Source organism: Cebidichthys violaceus, unplaced genomic scaffold, assembly GCF_023349555.1.
Source record: "Cebidichthys violaceus isolate CVI_PGR_0920_01 unplaced genomic scaffold, fCebVio1.0.p SCAF_6, whole genome shotgun sequence".
NCBI classification, from domain to species: domain Eukaryota; kingdom Metazoa; phylum Chordata; class Actinopteri; order Perciformes; family Stichaeidae; genus Cebidichthys; species Cebidichthys violaceus.
The window spans coordinates 10,273,301-10,295,171 of record NW_027176816.1 but is presented as its reverse complement, the minus strand read 5'-3'; the positions used below and the strand labels follow the sequence as shown (position 1 = coordinate 10,295,171).

The 21,871-nt window shown below is 41.2% G+C and overlaps 3 protein-coding genes across 7 annotated transcripts; all 3 read right to left on the bottom strand.

Moving 5' to 3' along the window:
- Window positions 1–1,742: 1,742 nt before the first annotated feature.
- On the bottom strand, window positions 1,743–7,873 carry LOC137889724 (uncharacterized). 3 transcript variants are annotated; one of them, XM_068733722.1, is made up of 8 exons: window positions 7,754–7,873; window positions 7,433–7,583; window positions 6,878–6,978; window positions 5,145–5,225; window positions 4,408–4,555; window positions 3,550–3,629; window positions 3,369–3,462; window positions 1,743–2,826 (listed from the first exon to the last, which is right to left on the bottom strand). In XM_068733722.1, the coding sequence occupies exons 2-8, from the start codon at window positions 7,542–7,544 to the stop codon at window positions 2,417–2,419; spliced, it is 1,026 nt and encodes a 341-aa protein (XP_068589823.1). In that variant the 5' UTR covers window positions 7,545–7,583; window positions 7,754–7,873; the 3' UTR covers window positions 1,743–2,416. The 3 variants fall into 3 exon arrangements, with proteins under 3 accessions (XP_068589823.1, XP_068589825.1, XP_068589824.1); XM_068733724.1 differs by having other exon boundaries at window positions 7,433–7,572; XM_068733723.1 differs by having other exon boundaries at window positions 7,433–7,569.
- A 161-nt stretch (window positions 7,874–8,034) lies between these two features.
- On the bottom strand, window positions 8,035–11,272 carry nsun5 (NOP2/Sun RNA methyltransferase 5). The gene is made up of 4 exons (XM_068733015.1): window positions 10,117–11,272; window positions 9,065–9,275; window positions 8,790–8,954; window positions 8,035–8,329 (listed from the first exon to the last, which is right to left on the bottom strand). Exons 1-4 carry the CDS (start codon window positions 11,039–11,041, stop codon window positions 8,152–8,154), a joined length of 1,479 nt encoding a protein of 492 aa, XP_068589116.1. The 5' UTR covers window positions 11,042–11,272; the 3' UTR covers window positions 8,035–8,151.
- A 447-nt stretch (window positions 11,273–11,719) lies between these two features.
- Window positions 11,720–20,074, bottom strand: mybl2a (v-myb avian myeloblastosis viral oncogene homolog-like 2a). Of its 3 annotated transcripts, XM_068733545.1 has the most exons (13): window positions 19,827–20,074; window positions 19,615–19,674; window positions 18,689–18,806; window positions 17,853–17,924; window positions 17,552–17,644; window positions 17,220–17,440; window positions 16,938–17,052; window positions 16,521–16,574; window positions 16,072–16,295; window positions 15,107–15,809; window positions 14,394–14,636; window positions 13,568–13,768; window positions 11,720–13,458 (listed from the first exon to the last, which is right to left on the bottom strand). In XM_068733545.1, exons 1-13 carry the CDS (start codon window positions 19,835–19,837, stop codon window positions 12,859–12,861), a joined length of 2,715 nt encoding a protein of 904 aa, XP_068589646.1. In that variant the 5' UTR covers window positions 19,838–20,074; the 3' UTR covers window positions 11,720–12,858. The 3 variants fall into 3 exon arrangements, with proteins under 3 accessions (XP_068589646.1, XP_068589647.1, XP_068589648.1); XM_068733546.1 differs by lacking the exon at window positions 19,615–19,674; XM_068733547.1 differs by lacking the exons at window positions 19,615–19,674; window positions 19,827–20,074 and adding an exon at window positions 19,375–19,425.
- Window positions 20,075–21,871: the final 1,797 nt, after the last annotated feature.

The window sequence follows — 21,871 nt, the reverse complement described above, 5'->3', positions numbered from 1 at the left end:
TGTCCAATCTATAGGGACAGTCAGTCAGTAGAAAATAACTCGTTGGTCCTTTAGGCTGTAATGTCCTCTTATCTAAGCATGCATGTACAGTTCTGTATAAAGATGTCAGACCCACCTTATTGCTGCCCATGTCTTGGTTAAGTTTAGGTCAAAGTGCCCTTGTGACTGGTTGAAGTCTGTTAAGCCCACATCCACCATGTGGTGTGCATATTAAATGTGTTTTAATAATTAAAAAGCCTATTGAAAGATTCACACATACTGCAGCATGTCAGATCCACGAAGAAATGGAAGTAAAGAGGTCTGCTGATGTACACAATTTTATGAAATATAGAAAGAAAATCCACTGGCTCTGCACACAAGCTTAAGTCAAAGGTAATAAATTGTTTTAGGGTGTTTCGAAATGCATGTGAATTAATGCTGGTGCAGCAATGTATGTATCTCAAATAAGACCCTCTTTGTCCTTGTAACTAACAGTGTTGTCTTACTCAACTCCAAAGTCTTCTGTACAGGGTGCTGACTGAATTTCAGCTTGTAAAAAGGACTACAGAAGATTGAATGTGATATCTGGGACCTTTGACCTCGTTCCTATAGCGCAGCTGGAGTCCGTCTGGTCTTTGACGTGAACAGTGTGTGTCAGCTGTGAGTGTGTGTGAGGGAGAAAAGTGAAATGACTGACAGATTGTGAGTGCATGGACTGTGTGTGTGTGTGTGTGTGTGTGTGTGTGTGTGTGTGTGTGCGTGCACGTGCACGTGCGCGTGTGCATGAGTGTGTTTATTGTTCAGACACTTTAGATGCTGGGAGTGCAGACAGGCTGGGCGTTTCTGTCCTGACGCCGTCGAAGCATCTGTCAATCTGTCGTATGGATTCTTCTCCACTAATGCACAAACACACACACACACACACACGATAGTACATATGAACACATGGAGCAGCTCACACACCTCCTGTCAAACATAATTTCTGCTATTTCAGCACCTTCCAAGCGCACATACGATCCATGCAAACAAAAATAAAAGCTATACATTAAAACATGCTTTCAGCACGTGAATTAATGACTTACATGACACACACTAATTATACACTCACCCATTGAAACCACAATAACATTGACACAATCCCTCACCATTTAAGATGCAGCATGTGCTTCTATCCTAAAAGAAAATGTGAGTGTGAGTGTGAGTGTGAGTGTGTGTGTGTGTGTGTGTGTGTGTGTGTGTGTGTGTGTGTGTGTGTGTGTGTGTGTGTGTGTGTGTCTCTCATCATCTGTAGGTCCAGACAGTGCTACCGGGTTCCCCACTTTATTCCGCTTCACTGAGCCCCCGCCCCCCCGATGCACACACATTAACAGTCTACCACATGGCCAGTTTCTCAAACACAAAGGAATAGTAATGTACAGCACATTGCCTCATTATATATCTTTAAGGGTCAGTAAGTTTAATTATGAAAAAAACATTTTTTTTTTTTTTTAAATATGCTGCAAAGACATCTGTGACCACACCAATACTGAAAGAATACAGAAGTGATTGAAATAACATTTCTGAAGCTCAGAGCATTGGAAAAGTACAAACTCAGCAGCAACATCTCTTTCCTGGAACAAGGTCAGATGTAGTCAGGATAAACACCTCAATGAGAATAGTTTTCTTCGGTAACTATGTGTTTGGCAAAAGTTTAGTGGGAAAATTATTTTTCGTGATTTTGGTTAAATGATCTTAAAATAAATAAAAGCAAGATAAACAGCAAATGTGATGAGAAAAGTTTTATTTATAACTATGCAACAAACTTCTTCAAGGTGATTTGGATTCAACTCATACATTGAATTCAACTCAAAATAGAAAAGAAAACTCAGCATTCCATTAATGAGATGCCATATCTTATTATGTACACAATATTGATTTAAATCACAGCGTGAAAGATTTAGACTCTGAACATTCTCTTAATTCTGTAATTAAAAAAACTTGACTAGACACTTAAATGTAAACAGTAATCACTGTGTGTTTGTGCATATCAGTGCAACTATATTCAAGCTTGAATGAGAAGCTTCTCTCCCACATTAAAAAGCACTTAAACAGTGTAATCATTCGCTGTTAGAGAAAAGTGTTCAATCTGTTTAACGGCATCAAATATTCAGTGGGTAAAATATACTTTGTATAAGGCACATATCTTCAGAGGTTGTATAAAGGTAAAAGGAACGGGCAAGTTAAAACTTATAGTTCCCCACTTACTGAATGTGCTTTCTAATGTAATGTAAATAATGTGGAACAAAACAGCAGTCTTTGTGCTCAGAAACTGATATGAATCAAAATCAATAGAAGTGGCCAAAATTTGAATGGAGAATTGAACAGATTTTCATCAGTATATGTCTTTTATGCTTTTCTACTTGGGCTGTTCTGTGTGAGATGCCCCCCCCCCAACCCTTTAGCTTCTGTACTCATCCCCACAGTCCCCGATAAGTGCCACGAGGTCCCTGGAGCGTCGCGTCACTGCAGTGATGGCAGCATGATCTTCCACTGTCAACTTCAAGTCCAGGCTGCAGCTACGCAGACTGTCACCGATGTGTTGCCCCGCCCCTGCGACGCCTAGCCGACAACCGACAATGACCCCACCCACTGCAGGGCGATCCAGCACATAACGCGTTGCCACGCTGGCTACTGAGCAGTTGTGTCTCCTAGCAGCGGTCTCCAAGGCGACAAGGAGGTCCTGGAAAAGGCTCCAGCCACCCCAAGAGTTGATCATGTTCTTGTACTTAGAGAGGGAGGCGGTGTAGAGCTCCACCCTGGAAGTAGGCTCCGTCTTCCCCAGATAACGCTCTGAGAGTAGACCGCCAGCTAAGAGAGGTCGGTGATGGAGGAAGATGAGTGGAGTGAAGGATGGAGGAGAGAGGCAGACGGAGGAGTTAAAAAGGAGTCTGGGGGGATGAATACAGGATGGAGTGAAAGGAGAGGTGGGAGGAGGCGGCGGGAATAAAGGGATGGAGGAAACAAAAAAATGAGATAGAGAAGGGTGGAGAAGAGGAAGCGAGAGAATGTGGAGAGTAAAGACAAGAAGGGAGGGCAGTGTGGAGACCATTGAGGTCAGGTGGAGGATGGGATGCAGAGACGGAGGGAGAGGAAGGAGTAGCGATGATAAAGGGGGAGGGAAGAGGACAAAGGATGTGTCGTCACATCGATTGACTCCATTTTAGAAACCCACCATTTTACATCTTTATACCATAATGATAAATGTACTGCTTACATCATTTAACGTCAAGGAAACCTTCATCTTTGGAATTGCTCTACTGGAGTGATATTCATGTATCTAAGTAAATGCAAATGATGAAAACATGCATATATGATGACTGGATTTTAAATCTTAATGTGTTGTATCTCACCCAGAGTGCCGTACGTGAGGAGCTGAATGTTGTTAGCCAGACAGAACTTCTCCATCTTGGCTGCAGGTCGCTGGTCAATCAAAGAGTACTGAACCTACAAGACAGACACATTGAAAACATGATTAATAGAGCGAGTCTCATGTAGTATTGTACTAACATGCAGGTGCATGGTGCCAGGTACCTGGTTGCTTGCGATGCGGATGCCTCTGCTGGTGATCTCCTCCAGCCTCTGAGTGTCAAAGTTAGTGAGGGCGAGCTCTCCTGAGGAAAACAAAAAGGAAGAAACAGGTTGAAGTCTCTTTAGAATAAAAATTAAAATCTTGGATAACAGGTAGGAACAAGAAACAGATCCACATTCCTGTTTTTGACACACTACTGTTCTGCCTTCAGACAATATGTGTGAATCCTTATAGGTGTGTGAGATCAGCATTAGAGACAGACTTTCTTTTCAGTTTCGGTCTGCTGAGAAGTCTGCTCATATTGTGATTCAAGTTAAAATGATCCAACAATGACATACTGCTCCAAATTAGTTTTTAACATAATCAAATAACATTTTTGGTTTGATCCTTTTGTTCTGATTTGATCATAGATGAACAAAAACCTTTATCAACAAATGTATACAGTAAACCTAATTAGAAAATGAAATGATTGTAAAGAAATAAAAAGCACAAAATATATAAAACTCGCAAATGCAAATATGATAAATTGAGAAATGTGGAAACCCCAAGTTAGTGGACCTTGTGTTAAGATTAATAATGACTCAAACATCCAATGAAGCTCTTGAGATGAAGTTGAAAGCCCTGACAAAATAAGCTTAACTCAAGGTCCACTTACTAGCCTTTTCCAAATAACCATTTTCAGGTCAAGATTGAACAAATATAAAGAAAGTGTAGTCTATAAAACAATAATATATTACATTCCCAAACATCCTGTACCAATACTGTTATACCTGTGATATCAGCCTGCTAATATATTAGTCAGATTCTAGTGTTTTTTTCTGTTTATCTGTAGATGTTTACAGTAGGTATTGTGTTCGTACGTATGAGTCCCTCCTGCTGCAGGTCGGAGAGGTGTCCCAGTGCGTCCAGGTATCTTTTGTCTTTATAGTCCCACCAGTGGAACTGAACACAGTCCAGCCTGTCAACCTGCATACGGGTCATGGAGCATTGCAGGGCCTTTTCCACCACCTGCAGACTCACAGAGTGACACCTCAGCCCCTATTTCTACTTTCAACAGCAAAATAATAAAGACATAAAAACCCACCCACAACATAAAACTGTGACCAAGATAAATACTGAGCAGGACATGCACACTTGAAAAGTCAACTTGTCAGTGCTCTTTGGTCAACAAAGTGTGCCCAGTTTGGTATTTCTGTACTTAAATTTCATTTTGACTTCTTAACCGACACGTACACCATTACAAATATATCTGCTATAAGTGAATATTGGCCGATACATTACGTAGCTCTAATACCGGTGAATCTCACAACCTAAATCATTTAACATAAAAATAAACATGAGTTGCTTATGTTTGTTTACTGTTGTACAGAGGGAATCCTTTAAAAGGGACTCAACACCAACAAATTTCCTGGGAATTTTCTATGCAGCCTTACATCCTTTAAGTAGGCCAGTAAAGGTGATGGTGATGTCCTGCTTCTTTATAAAAGACACACAGTGCTCTCTAGTGGATAAAACTATTCTCTCTGTAAAACACGGCAGACTGAGTGCAGGTGTCACTCTTGTCTCAACACATTTGTCAAACGGCTCAACGGCTCACCTTGCGGTTCATTGGTTCTGGTCTTGGCACATATTTGGTCAGACTCTGCAGAGCTGGGATGTCATTTCCAGATGATTTGCACTAAGAAAAGATTTTTCAAAAAGAGTCATGAAATGTATAATTACAAACTACAAACGTTTGAATTGAGCTATGGCTTCTTTCTGTATATTGCACTTGTATATTATAATCTTACCATGCTAAATATCTTGCAAATTATTAAATACTGCACAATAGCTGTTATTTAAACCATTTTGCACTGCTAAAAACATTTATAATTTAAAAGGATGCAGGAATTAAGAAGTGTCTGTTGATTAGTTAAATCAAAAGTGTCAAAAAGCCTGGGAAGCACGTGTAATGAGGTAAAATGTGTGAGAGAGAGAAAAGCTGGTTGGAGGAGAAAAAAGCTCTCTGGCTCTCTGCACATTATTCCAGGTGAACGGCTGAGACCACAGCCGACACCATTAAACTGTCATAGCAAATCAGCCACAAAAACTCTGATCTGAGCCACACCGGGACCTCTCTCTGTGTGTGTGTGTGTGTGTGTGTGTGTGTGTGTGTGTGTGTGTGAGAGAGAGAGAGCACTTCTTAATGTGTGTGTATTGAGGATCTGCAGCTCTGTGGAGAACACCAACACTAACAGTTGCATTGAGGAATCAATAAGAAGGCGCGACTGAGCTCAGGGATTATACAGTATGAATGACAACTGTGTCCCTCACACTTACCTCAATACAACTATGTTCAATAATACAGTTTCTTCTGAATGCTGTCAGTTTACTTTACTGTAGCTCAATGACGGAAAATGTAAAAGCATTAACCATTTTTACCTAGCTTAGCTTTATTCCCAAACATATTTCTGGGAATGCGGTCAAAGGTTTTTACAAGCAAAATACATTGTTTCTTTTTCCTCGAGCAGACTGTTTTCTTTTTGAGAATCTGTGTCTTGGGGTCTGTTGATGTTTCTTGCTTCCTTTCTGTCCCTTTCGCCAACTTCAATCTGCAGTAGAACAACAGCTCCCTCTTGTGTTTTAAAGGTTATTATTCATCTATGATCAAATCGTAACAAAATTGAATCCTTCTCTATGGGTTGAAAATAGATAAACTCACATGTATGTTAAGGTTCAACTGGCCTGCTCGTCTTTGACCCGTTTGTATAACATGATGCTGGAGATAGTTTTGGAGACAGTAAGTAGTTGTAGTATGAAGTTTAATTGATAACTGGAATTGTCTGTAGATACATCAGTGTTCACACACACACAGTGAGACGCAGTGAAGATCCATCTTGCCTGACTTTTTTTTTGTTTTGCCTGTTCTCATATTGTTATTCCAATTAAAATGGTCCAATAACAAAATACTGGTCCAAATTTGGTTTTAACATAATCAAATAACATTTTGGGTGTGATCCTTTACTTCCACACTTTAAAACATCAGATAAGGTAAAAATATTTACAGGGACATGTGTTCCATGGCATGACATCCACATCAATAACTTAACAGATTGTATCAGTTATTATTCATTAAAAGGGACAAATATGGAGTTAAATAGCTCCCACTATACAATGAGGTATATTTTGAAATCCTGTCAAAGGACATGATTCAAAGTACATCTGATTATCATTGCATTATTCTTCTCATCTTTGCCACACTATAACCTAATGTCATGTATTGAAAGGGGTGTGTGTGTGTGTGTGTGTGTGTGTGTGTGTGTGTGTGTGTGTGTGTGTGTGTGTGTGTACCTGGCTGTTGAACCGTCCAAATATTTCCTCTGCAGGCCCATAAATGTCTGCCATGTCAAATGTGGTCAGACCAGCGTCTACATAGGCCTGCATTGCCTCCACTGGAAAGATGAGAGGGACACATTTTTAGATTAAATGTATCATTAATATTTGTGTTATTATATTCACAATCATAATTAGGCTATGAAATAGATAGAAAGAGACTAGTTTATGAAATCCCAATTTTGCACACCTAACATGTGTAACGTATTAAAAGTGTCTGAACCTATTTTGAACACAAAGAAACTGTTGCAGAAACATGGTCCTAGTGTAACATGACTTTCCACAGCCAGAATAGAGTGCAGTCTATTAGATAAAATGTATGTCCTTCCTGGGATTTTACATTGGCTTTTCTAAGCCAACACACCCGTGTTCGACAGTGGTATAATATCGAATTTGTCTTTATCAGATCATACATTTGACCTACTACAGGACACATTTTCTGCTAGTGATCGTTTACACAGATTTCCCAAAACACCCAGATGTTTTCATTTTGTGCACGACATGATCGTTCACCTGCTTTAGCATTGTCCACCGCTCCGTGCGCTCCGGATACCTGCCACATTCCGTTCAGCACGCGGCAGATCTCCAGACCTCCGGACAGTCGTACTTTCGGAACCGGGGACATCCTGCTGTCAGTGCCGGGGAAGAAGCTGCTGGAAGAGGCCTGCGATTAGATATCATACACGATTTATGTCCTTCTTCCACGTTTAATAAAAGGCAAAAACAATATTTTAACGTTAGATCATTGTGGAGGTTTGTCGGTCGACTTCATGCATTAACTGGTCTAAAACTGCAGGATATTAACAATCAGATACATCAACACAAGTTACTAACTTTATGTCAAGACGAACCACCGCCAGGAAAGAAATAAGCTACAAGTCACAACAACGTCCTACAGTTACAAAACATGTTTTTGCGTAGTTACAAAAGCCACGAGCGTTTCCACCAATAGCTGACTCCGTTTAGCCGGAAATAAAGTTCTTCTTCAGCCGGTTTGCTGCTGGTTTCCTGCCCTCTACTGGAAATAAACGGTCACTTCTGTGGAGAAACACCTGTAGCTGTTTATGAAAGAAAACCTCTCTGCAGAGCAGCAATAATGAAACACAGAGACGTGATACAGTAACAAATAATCTTTACTTTTCCGTTACATCACACACATTAATTAAAGGCCCCCGTACACAAAGCATGCCTTCCAGACAACATGCTGTAGCAGTCCCATGTTACATTTCTCATCACTCCACTGTTGGTGCCTTCTTCTTCCTCTTCCTCTTCTTCTTGCCAGGTGTAGCAACAGCCTGTTCTGCTGCTGCTGTCGGGGTGTCCTCCGTCTCTGAAGCTTCAGACTCTTCTTCTGAAGCGGCAGGTCTCTTCTCGCAGGTGGACGGGCTGAGTGGTGCCACCTCCGGCTTGCTGTGACAGAGCAGACGGCTAAAGTCAAAATCCTCTAATTTCAGAACAAAATGGTTGCTCATCTGTACAAACAGCTGCTCTAAAACATGTAAAATTCCATGTATTTGTGCTCATAAAGTTAAGTGAAAGTGAAAAGCATGAGTCTACAGTCTGATTTGATATAATTATAGATTTTAGAAAATTACACCACAGACCTGCGACATTCTATTTCAAGCTCAATATTTTACCGAAATTAAAGTTGAATGTGACTGAATGCACAAAATATGTATTTTAGATAATTTCTATTCTACAAATTACAGGCATTAAAACGGCATTATAATTAACAGATGTGACACATTGGTATGTAAATAGAACTGATTGGATGTTCCTTTGGAGCAAATATGGCTTAATTACTTATTACAATCGGATTTGAAACCTCAAAATAATTTGAAACTTCTTTACATGGCAGCTCGGTAGTTACCTTATCTGAACCGCTGGCTCTGGCATCTTATTCCCAGCCTCACTGTGCTTCTCCAGCAAAGCCACGAAGAAGCCGTGTGTGCGAGTCTTGGTGGTGCTGGCACGAAGACACTGAGTGAGAGGCTTCAGGCCACGTTCTGGCCACTGAGCCAGCAGAGGAACCAACCTGGAGGAGAAAATATGAAATGTATTCAGGAACATAATTTAAAATCTTTCTTCTCACCTACAAAGCCCTAAATGTACAGGCACCATCGTATCAAAGTGGACTGCTGTTACCTGAAGCCTGGGTTCTGCTGCAGACAGGCCGTGACGACGTCCTCGTTCTCCTGGCTGTGGATGGAGCAGGTGGAGTAGACCAGGCGCTTCAGGCGAGGGAACTTGAGGCCGTGGTTCAGGCAACGCAGCTGGAAGGAGGCCAAGGAGGCCAGACGAGCCTGAACCGCATCCTGGTCAGCAGAAGACGCATCATCCCGGAGACACACCATACCTGGACCCCACACACGGATCATACATCATAAATGTAATTTAAATCTAATTTGTTTGTGTACAGGAACACTATTATTGCATGTAAACTATATACTGGTTAAAGAAACACAGGCAAATCCTACATTATATACAAGTTGAGTAAGGAATGGGGATATTTAGGAAGAAAGTGAATTTGTGCCATGTATACTGATTTCTGATTACAGTTTCCTCCATGCACATCTGCTTATTTTACTTGAGTGAAACAATTAGACAATTACAATCAACCAATATGATGATGCCGATGCTAAGTATTACTTTTACTGTTTTGTACTGCAAAACTACTCATTATTAAAGACTTATTTAAAAGGATGCAGGAGTTGAGAAGTATCCGGAAAGAATGTGTAATTAGGGTAAAATATGTGAGAGAAATTTTACTTTAGTAATACTCTAATCATGGAAATCTACGTGGTTACTTTCCACCAGTGGCAGTAACATGTCATTTGGTTGGTGGTGCTGCTTTGCTCCTGTGATGCTCCAGAACAAATATGTGCAGCTGTAAGATACAGACCCTCACTGGGAGGTTTTATTAAGTTAAAACTGCTGATAAGCAGAGAGAGATGTAACTGGAAGGATGCAGTAGTGAGCAGAGGTGACGCACAAAACACTATAATAACTGCCCGATTGCTCGAGGGATATTGTGACTACATATAATTGTAAGATGTATGAATCATGTGACTATAAAACTATAGCCACATGATTCATAGGCTCACTGGGACCTCAAAGCCTCTGGGGTACACCTGTAAAGACAGCAGACGGGCGATCAGAAACCTGGATCACACAGAAATAACCCTTTGTTACTCTACCTGATCCACTGCAGGATGGATCCAGCAGGACGTACTCAACATCTTTAAACTGCGGACTGTCAGGGTCCACCTTCAGGAAGTCCTGGTTAGCCAGCTGCTGGCAGGTGACCCCAGCCCGGAGCAGTAGAGTCGACATGGTGGCCAGGCGCTTGGCATCCAAATCAAAGGCAAACAGCTTGCCCTTGTTCTTCATGATGGCAGCCAGATGGCTGGTTTTGTTTCCAGGGGCAGCGCAGGCATCGATGAGATGGCTGCCAGGTGGGGGGTTGAGGAGGTATGCAGGGAGGCAGCTGGCTTTGTCCTGCAGGATGATGTGGCCGGCCTTGTACAGGAAATGGTCATGGAAGTCAGTTTTAGGAGAGAAGGCCAGCAGCTCTGGCAGATGCAGGTCCAGCACAAAGTCTTTCCTCCTCAGGGTTAAGTCCTCCAGGCTGGAGGCCTGTCCCAGGTAGGAGAAGCCATCCCTCTTCAGGTAGTCCACAGCGTCCTCCACGGTGGTCTTCAGGGTGTTCACGCGCGCATACCTGGGCAGCTGGACCCCGACAACTCTCTGGACGCTGTCCGGAAGCAGGTCCCCGTTCTTGCTGACGTTCTGCTTCACCTTCATGCGGGCCAGCGCCGCCTGCAGTCTAGAGCGATGCTTCATCATCATGGTCTTCCAGGAGCCGCCGCACTTCAGCCCCCGGCCGATCAACAGGTCGTACACCAGCACTTTGGCCAGGTGCATCTTCAGCTTGGTCTGTTTGAGCAGCTTGGTGGACTCTATGAGCTCCTCCAGGATGGAGGAAAACTTTTCGGTCTCACAAACCAGAGCGAACAGCTGCTTGATGTTTGGAAATTTGCTATCGTAAACCAGAGTTTTCAAAGCGCCCTGCTTCATCTCGGCTTTCTCCAGGACCTCAGCAGCTTTTAGGTACAGAGCCATGGCGAAAACTTACGAGCTTTACCAGCTAGCTGACGAGAGACGACTCCACTATTTCGCTAGTTTATCGGATACTTGGTGGTGTTTCCCTCTTGACAACAGTCCGGACACATCCCTCGTCCCGTCGGGGCTTCCTCCTCTCTGAGCGGCAACACGCGGCTTTGTTTTTCTCATTCACGTATCAAAAAAGCAGCTTCATGATGTCGTTCCCACCATGCACATGGCAGAGGAAGAAGCGTGACTCCGGAAGTACTAGCAGATGCACTTTTTGTCTGACGTAGGTCTGTCCAGCCAATCACGGAGCAACTGGCTGAACATTAGCGCACGTTACTGTCTTTTAACTATGATTACCCATAAAACGCATCTTATTATTTTTTTTAAATTACATTCTAAACATTCGTTGAATTTTTAAATGCGCATTTCAATGCAATACTTACAATATTCAGTTTGATCTATTTTGATTTCAAAGCCCATCTTGGTATTCAAATAGCTTTCTTTGATTTTCTTGATTGGTCAATTTTATTCGTAATCCTTTCAGTCCGGAGTGCTCAGGCTAAATGACTGTGCACACTAGCCATACTTCTGACTTAAAGTAACTGCTCCCAGCTGATCGTAGTATTAGTTATATTATAACCCAGACAGTGCTCTTAGAAAACAGAAATGGACATAAAAATCATGGGGTACAGAAAAACTGTAGAGAAAATAGCTTTATTCTTTAATACAAGTTCATTCCCTGGATATTTGCATGTGGACAGGTCAAAGGACTCAACTTCACACTACTGTTTAGCACAATAATAAACAATCATCACTGTCATTCAATGTGAACTTTAGTTTGTTTAAAAGTCTACCTGTCAACGTAAGAAACAGACTGACCTTTCCCATCGGACATTACAACTCAGTTAGGAGCAAAAACAGTTGAACATCAAGACTCTTGAGAACACTTCTTATTGCAGCACCTTACAAGTATCGCCGACCATAACAAAAAGAAAAACTGTCAAAGACTAAGATAATAAACATGGATTTTAAAGTGGAAAGGTAGTCTCTCATTCAATTTACACCAAGTGAGCCGATACACAGTCTATCTGCTGTACACCATACAAAACAAATAAATTAAAAGAAAGAAAACCATGAAAATGTACAGCGCATTTTCTGGCACTTAAACATTTTGATTTAGATAGTGAATAGACTAGTCATGCACTCATGCTGTCATTTAACTACCAAAGAGTACAGAACAGCAATAAATATTCAATGTCTGCACAGACACAAGCTGATGTTAACGCTGTGATATGCAGCACTTATATTGCAGATTTAAGCATTTTTCAAATGATTTCAGTGGCATAAGGAGCATTGCTGTCTGCCAGGGTCTTTTTTTTTTTTTTACCAGTCACAAAGTCAGATAATGTGAGGACTTTGACCACAGATGCTTCATTGAGAATATAGAGAATGCATGCTCTGAAGGCATCTTAATTCACACTGGATTACATTTTTAAAGTGGTGAATTGTACTCAAATATAACAAATGTTTATTGTACATTGTTTTTGGAATGCAGTTGAGCTACCTTGTGTGAAGGACAAAGAGAAGTGCGCTATGACTAAATCTTGTTAATTCAACTAAAGAGATATTTCTGAGTGGATTTCCCTTATTTTCAATATACTTTCAATATATATTTGCTGCTGCTGACTACTACTGCAAAAATAATTCAGTTATTTAAATCCAACATTCAAAGGAATTAAATTGAGAGGGATGGTGACAATTGGGTGTGGAAGCATAGCATGTTGTATGGAGAAGCAAATGTGTGGGCCCAATTATCACTAAACCAATCAGTGCTTAGCGACCCCACTGGGCTTTTTCACAGTCTTTGTCTTTAAAGAGTTTTTGTACAGAAGCAGTCTCTCTGTGGTGTGAGGGGGCAGGCGGTTCCTCTTGGCCTTTACAATACACGCTGCCATCGGACACAGCCGGTCGAAGCCCCCTGAGGTGGCCGGTGCTGCCAGTAGCTTCTTGGCAACGCCCTGGAGCAGGGGGAACCGAGTTGCAGATTTCCAGTACAACACACTGCTGTTGCTCTCCCACAGTGGTTCGGAGAGGTACATATCGAGCTCTGCCGTCTTCATGGTCTTTGCCGGTGGCTGGAGAAAGTTAAAGATGGACTTGCGCTTGAGATCGTTCTCGCCAACTCTGTTGGAGTTGCCGTTATCTGAGCTGCCACCAGATGCCTCCATCGGTGTGCTGTCTCGACTCGCCTCTTTGCCATCTTGCTCCTTTTTCTCCTTGCTTGTCTGGTCTTTATCTGCCTCTACAGAGGGAGCAGCTGAGGCCCCCATGCTTCCTAGTGTGGCTTCCACGATGGTGCGAGCCTGATACTTTGAAGGGGGTGTTAGGAAACCTGTCTGGTCCTCCAGTTTGGCATCAGGAAACGGCTGGAAAAAACAAGCAAGGATGAGAGTTCTGATTTCGAGTGATTCCGATTCTGTTCTGTGGATGCAAAATGGCAAAGCATGACAGAACGGCAATGTTTCAATTCAATACCTGCAGTTTGATCCTGGGGTCGAGCACAGCAGCTAATATCATGTCCTTCTGGTGAATCAAGGACTGGAAGTGTGTGTGGATGCCTGTGCGCAGGGCCTTGTTGAAGTGGGAGTAGTTAGTGACGAGGCTCTCCAATGTCTTATCAAGGCCAATCAGGGATGGTGTGATGAAAGAGATGGTCACTCCATTTCCTTGCAGGACCTGGGTTAGAAAAAGCATAGTGAAATTATATCACATAATCTTCTATCAGTAGTTCCATGCATGTACATAATATTTCTTTAGGGGTTCCCAAAGAAAAATAAATCTCTAATCCTTGAAGCAAGGTTCAATGTACAATTGACAAATAAGATTTGACAAATACAATTAATAAATAATGCTGAAACATTAATGATCGTAATGCTTTTCTTTGTTTCAGTAATTCAAACTGCCCAATTCAGAACATCTGTCAACAGCCTTCATTGTATTCCAACACCAATTAAGCCAATAATACGTTTTGTTTAAGAACATGTAACATAATGTGGGCTGACGTCAGCTAAAGTGCTTAATATTAAAAGATGGTCATTTCAATGTCATTACTTGGAGTGATATCAACACTGTTTATATCTCTTCTTAAGCTGATTGGTTCATATTTTGCCAGAATAAATATCACAAAAAGTAACATTATAAAACAAAGTAAAATGTGGAAATTCCAACTTAAATATTTCTAAAAGGATAGGGTTTTAAAAAACTACTAATATTTACAAGTAATACTACATTTTAGAGTTGTATGTGATCTTTGTAAAACATTATATTACACTACATCCATGAAATTAACTTTCTCTTGTACCTGCAAGGCCTCCTCAAAGGGTTCAAGGAGACCCAAGATGTCAATCACTTGCTCCCTCTTGGCCATGACCAGAGGAGGGGCGCTGGCTGTGTCGCTAGCCTCTATGCGGGCCTGGGCTAGGAGAGCCATGATGGCGCTCCAGGCCGACTCCTGCACCATACGCCGTAAAGACAGCATCATGGAGTTCCAGCGACAGTTACTGGAGGAAGGGCACAGGGAAACGTTGCACTCCTTCAACAGGACCTGAACAAGAAAATTATACAAAACGGTCAACAATTCAGGAAAGAAAATCATTTAATGTCTGTCCATAAACAAAAATGGTATTGTCAGACCTCAATTGAACAATTGATCAATTTTGAACTGTGACGTTAATTAGCTGTCCTCAAATAATCATTTTTAGTTTCACATAACTCTACAGCTCAGAAACAAATCTTTAAGACAGCTGATGTCAGTGAACTAAAAGAAGGTTGGGGATGAAGATATCATTTCTTTTAATAAAGACAGTTTTTTGTCTGCACACACAAAAGGTTTAATATTCAGTGCTAATGAACACATATTTAAAACAAGACACACTGGTGCTGTCGTTTCATCTTTGCATGTAAAATCTATAAAAATCTGAAAAACAGACTTGCTGGCCTGGTTTATGTACCTTTGCAAAACAATTATAACACAGTGCAACATACAATTGCAAAATCAGTTTTAGTGTCTCTTACCTCGCTCCAGTAGGCACTGCTCCTAAAAAAAGCCACCACGTTGTGGACCTGCGAGAGCAGGTTTTCCACCACCCTGGAGTTCTTCAGTGCCTCCTTAATCACAAGCTGCAATGTGTGAGCCACACAGGTGGTCCTAGTCCCAATCTGTAGCTCTGAAAAGGGGGACTCTGTTTCAGACATCTGGTCTGACAGAAATGCCACCATCTCTTCTCCATCGGGTTCTCCCCGGTTGGATGAGCACATGATCTTGTAGTCGCAGAACAAGTTGTTCCCAGACAGGGCTTCTTTGGCTTGGTTTGCGAGCACGTAGCCGATGCTGGGAGGAAAGAGGCCGTAGCTCAGCAGCACACCTTCAAGCTCCCTGGCCACAGCCGTGCTGAGGTTTTTGTGGCTGAGGTGGCGGAAGGCTACAATAGGACGGCGTATCTGCCAGGAATCACTGACGAAGTGGAGCTGCACAACGACAATGGGCTCCTCCACTGGGTGGGATTGATTCCCTGCCCAGAGGTCAAACGTGACATGAATAGCACGCTCGCCATCTTTGGTTTTGGCAAGGCAGGCTTTAAGGTCCCGGATGAGCTGAGGCTTGATGGTTCTCTCCACTTCATCATAGAGCTGTAGGCCCATGACCCGCTGGGATAGCTTGTTGCATTCAGGACTAATGGTACTCATGAATGACCGGAAGCCTACGCTTTCAACAAAACTGTGGGGAACAAAAAAAGAAGCTACATTGACATTGTGCATTTGCAAATGATGCGTGTGAGTGTGTGATCTAGACTGGTGGTTTGATGTTTATTCGGATGTCCATTTGGTATGCATACAGAATATACAACTAGCCCTCTGTTGATGTTAACTGACACATATGACATCATCCAGGGTAGATAGACCCATGAGAGTACCTATTCGACTTGGGGATTTTGCCAACTTTGGACAACAACCCAACAAGGACACTTTCAACAGGTCACCTGAGTGGCAGCATGTCTTCAGAGATCATCCTCAGAGCCGCGCTGGTCAACTTCTTCTGGTCCACCGGTGCAGCTGCTGGTGCAGCGCCTGAGCTAGAGCTGGGACTGGAACTCGAACTGTGGGGCAAGGAGGGACTCGTGGACTGTAAAATCTGTGGAAGCAGAGCGGCCGTCTTCTGCTTGACTTTCTGACATGCCGCCTTCTTTTCTTTCACTGGCCTGACCTGCAGCAAAGCAAAGAGTATGTGAGCGGAACCAAGTTTGCCAGCTGAGACATCACAGCAAAATATGACAGGCATGCATCCATGACCACCCCGAAAAATCCACAGTCAATTCTGGTGATTATTGTGTTAATTTACTTACTTAATAGTAACCTTTTAGAAATTTGAGTGTTTGGACTGAGGTAAAAGTTTCTGAGTCATAAACGAAAATCCTTATAGCAAGCTTACCACTTTAGGAATTACTGGTTCAGTGTCTAATACAACGTCACACTTGAAGTCCACCTGTAAAACAACATATAATGTGAATGCACAACAGTGTAGTATAATGAATGGCACCAAAGCTTTTTCTTCTGTCATAGTCTGACCTGTAGCCCATATGATTAGATTAGATTATTGATTTCATAATATGTAGCAAGTAAAATTCTCTTTAAAAATGTTAAACTGTAACCAACCAACATTTTACCAGCGACATCACTATGATGATTAATCAACAGGCATAACCTATTTCATTAATTTATAATCTATTCATATTTGCTCGCTAAGAAATCATGTAGAAAAAAAACATTTGTACAAATGGTTGAAATCTGTGAAAGCTGAAAGTGATAAGTCTTATACAGTATGAGCTAAACTAAACAGGTAGTGTACCTCTCCTTCAACAAACTGTTGAATATCAAGGGAAATGATGTCAGCGTCGTCTTTGTACAAGTCCAACTCTGGTTTGATGGTTGAGTTCCAGTGATTTTTCACAGAAATGTCAGTCCTGCGAGAAGAATCAAAAATATACATTCAAGTCATTTCTGGTTAAACAGGCTGATACGTTGTTACATTCACCCTCTTATTTCAACAACAACTACCAAATAATACATTTGATTGCCTGTCATCCATATTGTTAAACTTCAGCAAATCAATCCCAGCTAACTGACCCACCTTCCAGGGAGCAGCTTCGCGATCTCAGCCCACCGGCTTCCCAGAAGTGAGTGGGCTTTGTAGATGATGAGGTTTTCTTCATTAGTCCAGGTGATCTTTTTGAGCAGTGGGTCGAGGTGGTTGTGCCAGCGCTCACGACACTGTTTCCCCACCCGTCCTTTCAGGTGCCTGGCAATCAACGACCAGTGTTTGGTGCCGTACTTGTCCACCAGCTCTACTATCTGTCCAGAGCAAAGGCATGTTAACACAGGAGGAGAGAGTGATATGGGACAAATTAACTACAAACTGGTTTCAAGCAGTCTGTATCTGATGTTCAGTGTCATTTCTGCTACCTTATCATCTTCCTCTTTGGACCAGAAGCCCTTGACTAAATCAGGATTCAGGTACTTTCTCCAGCGGTGCATACACTGGATTTCTGTCCGCCCCTACCAAAACAAAAGACAGTTGTTGTTTTTTTAAAAGAAGAAGAGATTGGCAAGCAATCAGATCTGCATTTTTTATGTTCAACAATGTGACATGCTCATTGTTGCAAGCCCTCAGGCCTTCCTCTGTTTTACTGATCTTTAAAAGTTTACATTGCTGTTTCATTCATTCTCTCTCACTCAAGTAACTTTGCTTCTGCTGAATACTTACCGGGAAAAAACTGGCTATGGTTTTCCAATCTCTTTTCCCAAAGTTGCTGATCAGGATTTTGAGATTTTCATCCTGCACACAAAAAAAGAATCAGTTCAGATTCAGTATAGTTTAGTGTAAGCTTTGTTACTTCACTGACACTTATATAATAATCTACTGGAAATCATAGTGTGTTGCTCTAAATCAGTGTTTTTCAACCTTTTCTGAGCCGCTGTACATTTTTACATTAACCAAAAAAAGTTACAAAATGACACATAGCATAATACAGCATATATGCTGACAATTTAATAACAAGTTAAACAGGGGAACAAAATAATCTGTGTTCTTGTTTTGAAGTGACAGGCGTTTCGTTTGGAGATGACGTTTAAGCTTGCTTGGGACCATGGCACTGTTGGATAGCTTTTTCCCCACACACCAAGCATAACGGAGTCAGTGCAGTCGAATATTACTAGTCAGATAGAATTTTGTCCATGGTCCAGTTCAGAGTCTGCATTTTTCCTTTTCAAATATTTCTCCATCGCTGTTCGTCTTGTCACTGCAACCTCTCCCGCACATCATTTAATTAAATTAACAAGGTCTTTATTGTATACCTGCTGCCACCCACTGGAAGAGTATTAAATTCCACTATATTGCAGGCTCAGACGCTCAACAATGGCAAATTATTTGCAGCAACTAAATAATATTATTTTGGACCGATTAAGTGAAATTGGACATTTTCCCACGGCACACCTGACGGTCTCTCACGGCACACTGGTTGAAAATCACTGATCTAGATAATATAGTCAGATGAATATCTGAAACCTACATATTCAGGTCAACGTATTCTTTTCACTCACCTCTTCCTGAGTCCATTTGACTGATTTGGTACCATCGTTCATATCTGCTGCGTCCGAGTCAGTGTCAATGCACATTGTGCTATCATCTTCTTCATCCATACTGCAACCAGACAGATAGCTGCAGATGTAAAAACAAACTTATGTTTAGCTTTCCGGTTGAAATCAACAGAACTCTTAATTAAGTGTGTCTACGTGGTACATTTAAAGTGCCCAACATTAAAATACTAGAATATATTACAATAACACTGACAGTTGCGTCGCAATGCATCAAAGAGATTAGTTGAAGCCAAGACAAACAGAGTTGCCACAGACATGCAACCTTGCATGTTTAACATAAACTATACAAATACTTAATTAACACTACAATGACTTTTAGTTAGCTAACTTGTAACCATTTCCTTGAGTACAAAGCCTGTGTATTTCACTTTCCCGTCCTAAACCTAGACAAACATGCATGTTGTGCTCCAGAGCAGCGAGCTAGCATGAGCTAGCATTATCTTAACTGACCCCAGAAAAGTTGCCATAGCTTAGTAGCTAACGTTAGCTTGTGCAAACCAAACAGTGACCACGACATAAATACAAATCATGCAGCGAACGTATGTGTCCAAACATCACACTGGGCAACTCTCAAGACAGAATAATTGCGATTGATGTGTCAAAAATGATTGTCAAACTAATTAACTTACATTGCAACTTGGCTCTAACTTCAAGCTAACCTCAGCTAACGTGCCTACCAGATACCATGAGCACGCTTGAGGAAACGTTGACTTTAAATTCAGAAAGTAGAGCGCCTCCAGCGGCGCATCTAGCGTAAAGCAACTGCAACATTTTCATCGGCGAATATGAGACGTTTGTGATAATTTCGATGCGACTGTGATGGAGAAAGTTGGCTGACATGACAGTGTTGAGAACACAGAAATGCCTACCTAAATTTCAAATTGTGCAACTGCTTCTGGAATACCGCAGGGTCCAGCTGTTCCAGCTCACTACCATGACACAACAGAACAACGGCTTTTAAACGACATGAGGGAGAGGAATCAGTCGTCTCACGCTCTCACACACACAACAACGCAATGCAACCACTCGAATAAAATAGGCAACGTTAACATCTAGGAACCTTAATGTCTCCTTCACTTACCCGCGCGACATCCCTCCTGTCTCTGCTACTCTGCTCGTGATTCAGAATGGAGCTCTCAACGGCTGCTGGAGTACTTATGAGTTTAACAACAACTAAAACAATCAATCTTCTCACGGAGTTCAAATAACACACGCGTAGATAAATGTGTGTTAATTATTAAAATACATTAACAGTTAAAGAACTCGTGATGTTGTATCGGTAGAAATATTACCCGGGACTGAACAGGGGATGTGTTCAAGAACACTACTACCATGGCTACCCAGTACACTATTTCCCGGAAACGATCCATGTGAGAAACGGTTTCAACCGATGCTAACGGCTAACGACTGCTGTTGCACAGACTTTGACTAGTTACACTACATTTCCCCCTCCGACGTTAACGTGAAGAAATTGGTAATACAAAATAAATAACCAGTGTCGATCAAACATTACTGAACGGTATATTTTTCGATTCTTTATTTAGAGAATAGTTGAGAATATTTCACCAAGTAATAGCCTTGCAGTTAGCCGTACTAGTGCTACAGCTAGCACTAGAAGTCTGCAACACATCAACAGCATATCTTGAAACCTTTCCCATAATTTTTTTAAAACAATATGCATCCCATAAAAATTCTATAAATATATAAACATTCCGAAAAGATGGATGTATAGTCATAAAGATGTCAAGTAACATGTTGGGGGACAATCCAACAAAGAAGTTATGCATTCCATCAAGTGTGGATCACTAAGACACCCATTTTGACCACAATTTAGCAAATTTGTTCATTTATGGGCGAAGTGAAAAGATATTTGTCCATTATGTAAGCTAAATCTGAGGACACTTATATTGTATTCGTGAACGTTTTATTGACTGTCTATTAAGGAGGACACTTAGCATCACACTAACCTATTCACAAAATCACAGTGTGCATTTCTGCTATAGGCTACAAATCCGTTTGTTGTACGTCCTTGTTCAATTTGCTTGTTTCATATCATCCCTGCAGTCTTCAACAGTGTTGCTAAGCAACTGGTGATGCCTCACTGTTACTTAAACCAATATTTTTCCATCACACTTTGGCACTTTCCATTTGCGTATATTACCATATTTTGAGTGTTTATTTCTGACAGCATTTGAACCTTAATGTCACATTACATCTGTTAACTTTATTCAAAACTAGTAAAATTCTATTGACCACATAATGATAATGAAAAGGTGGTAATATATACTGCGATGTTACGCACATTTCTGCATGTGTTTGTTTCGAAGCCTTCTGACTTCTGTTTTTATTGATATGTATTCAAATCCATCAGAATCAGACACTCTGATCATATGTTGTGTTTCTCATTTTGACCTCTGAGTGGCGCAGTTGTACAGTGATGTAGATGATATTCTAATAAGGTCACAATTCTCCACCTGTTTATTTCTTCCCACAGGTGAACAGATTTGTCTGCGGGGTTAATAATTGACGTATTGGTCACTCTGGAAAATGTATGTTAATGAGTCTCTGCTGGTTAAGGTGAGCATTGCTTGAAGTGCTCAAGTGAGTTTGTGTCAAATTAAAAGATAAAAGAGAAGTTATACAAATGGTTAAGATACAGCAACAAAACAGAAGTATACAAACCAACATAACAATAACATAACACATAACATTATATTGTAAGCTTTTGTTGACCTTTTTACAAAAAATTTCCGTTACTATGTCACAATGGTATGCCATAAAATAGATGTGTGATCATTTTTTTTATTAGGACTTTGAAAGGTTTGCGGTATCATAAATGTGTTCCTTGCTGACTAATCAGAGTGGATAAACATTAACCAGATGAGGGCATTAATAGCATAATAAATTGCAGAGTTAAAGTGTATATGTTTGTATAAAAAAACAAGTTTGGTGCTAAAAGGACGTTAATCAATTGTGTGCTCAGCCTCTAGTCTGCATGTTGTTCCCTCAGGTTGCACAATATTCTTGATACCAGCTGATATTCACACTTAAGCACAATTTAGAGTCGTCAATTAACCAATGCCGCATTTCTTTGTACTGTGGGAAAAATCCAGAGAACCCATGCTG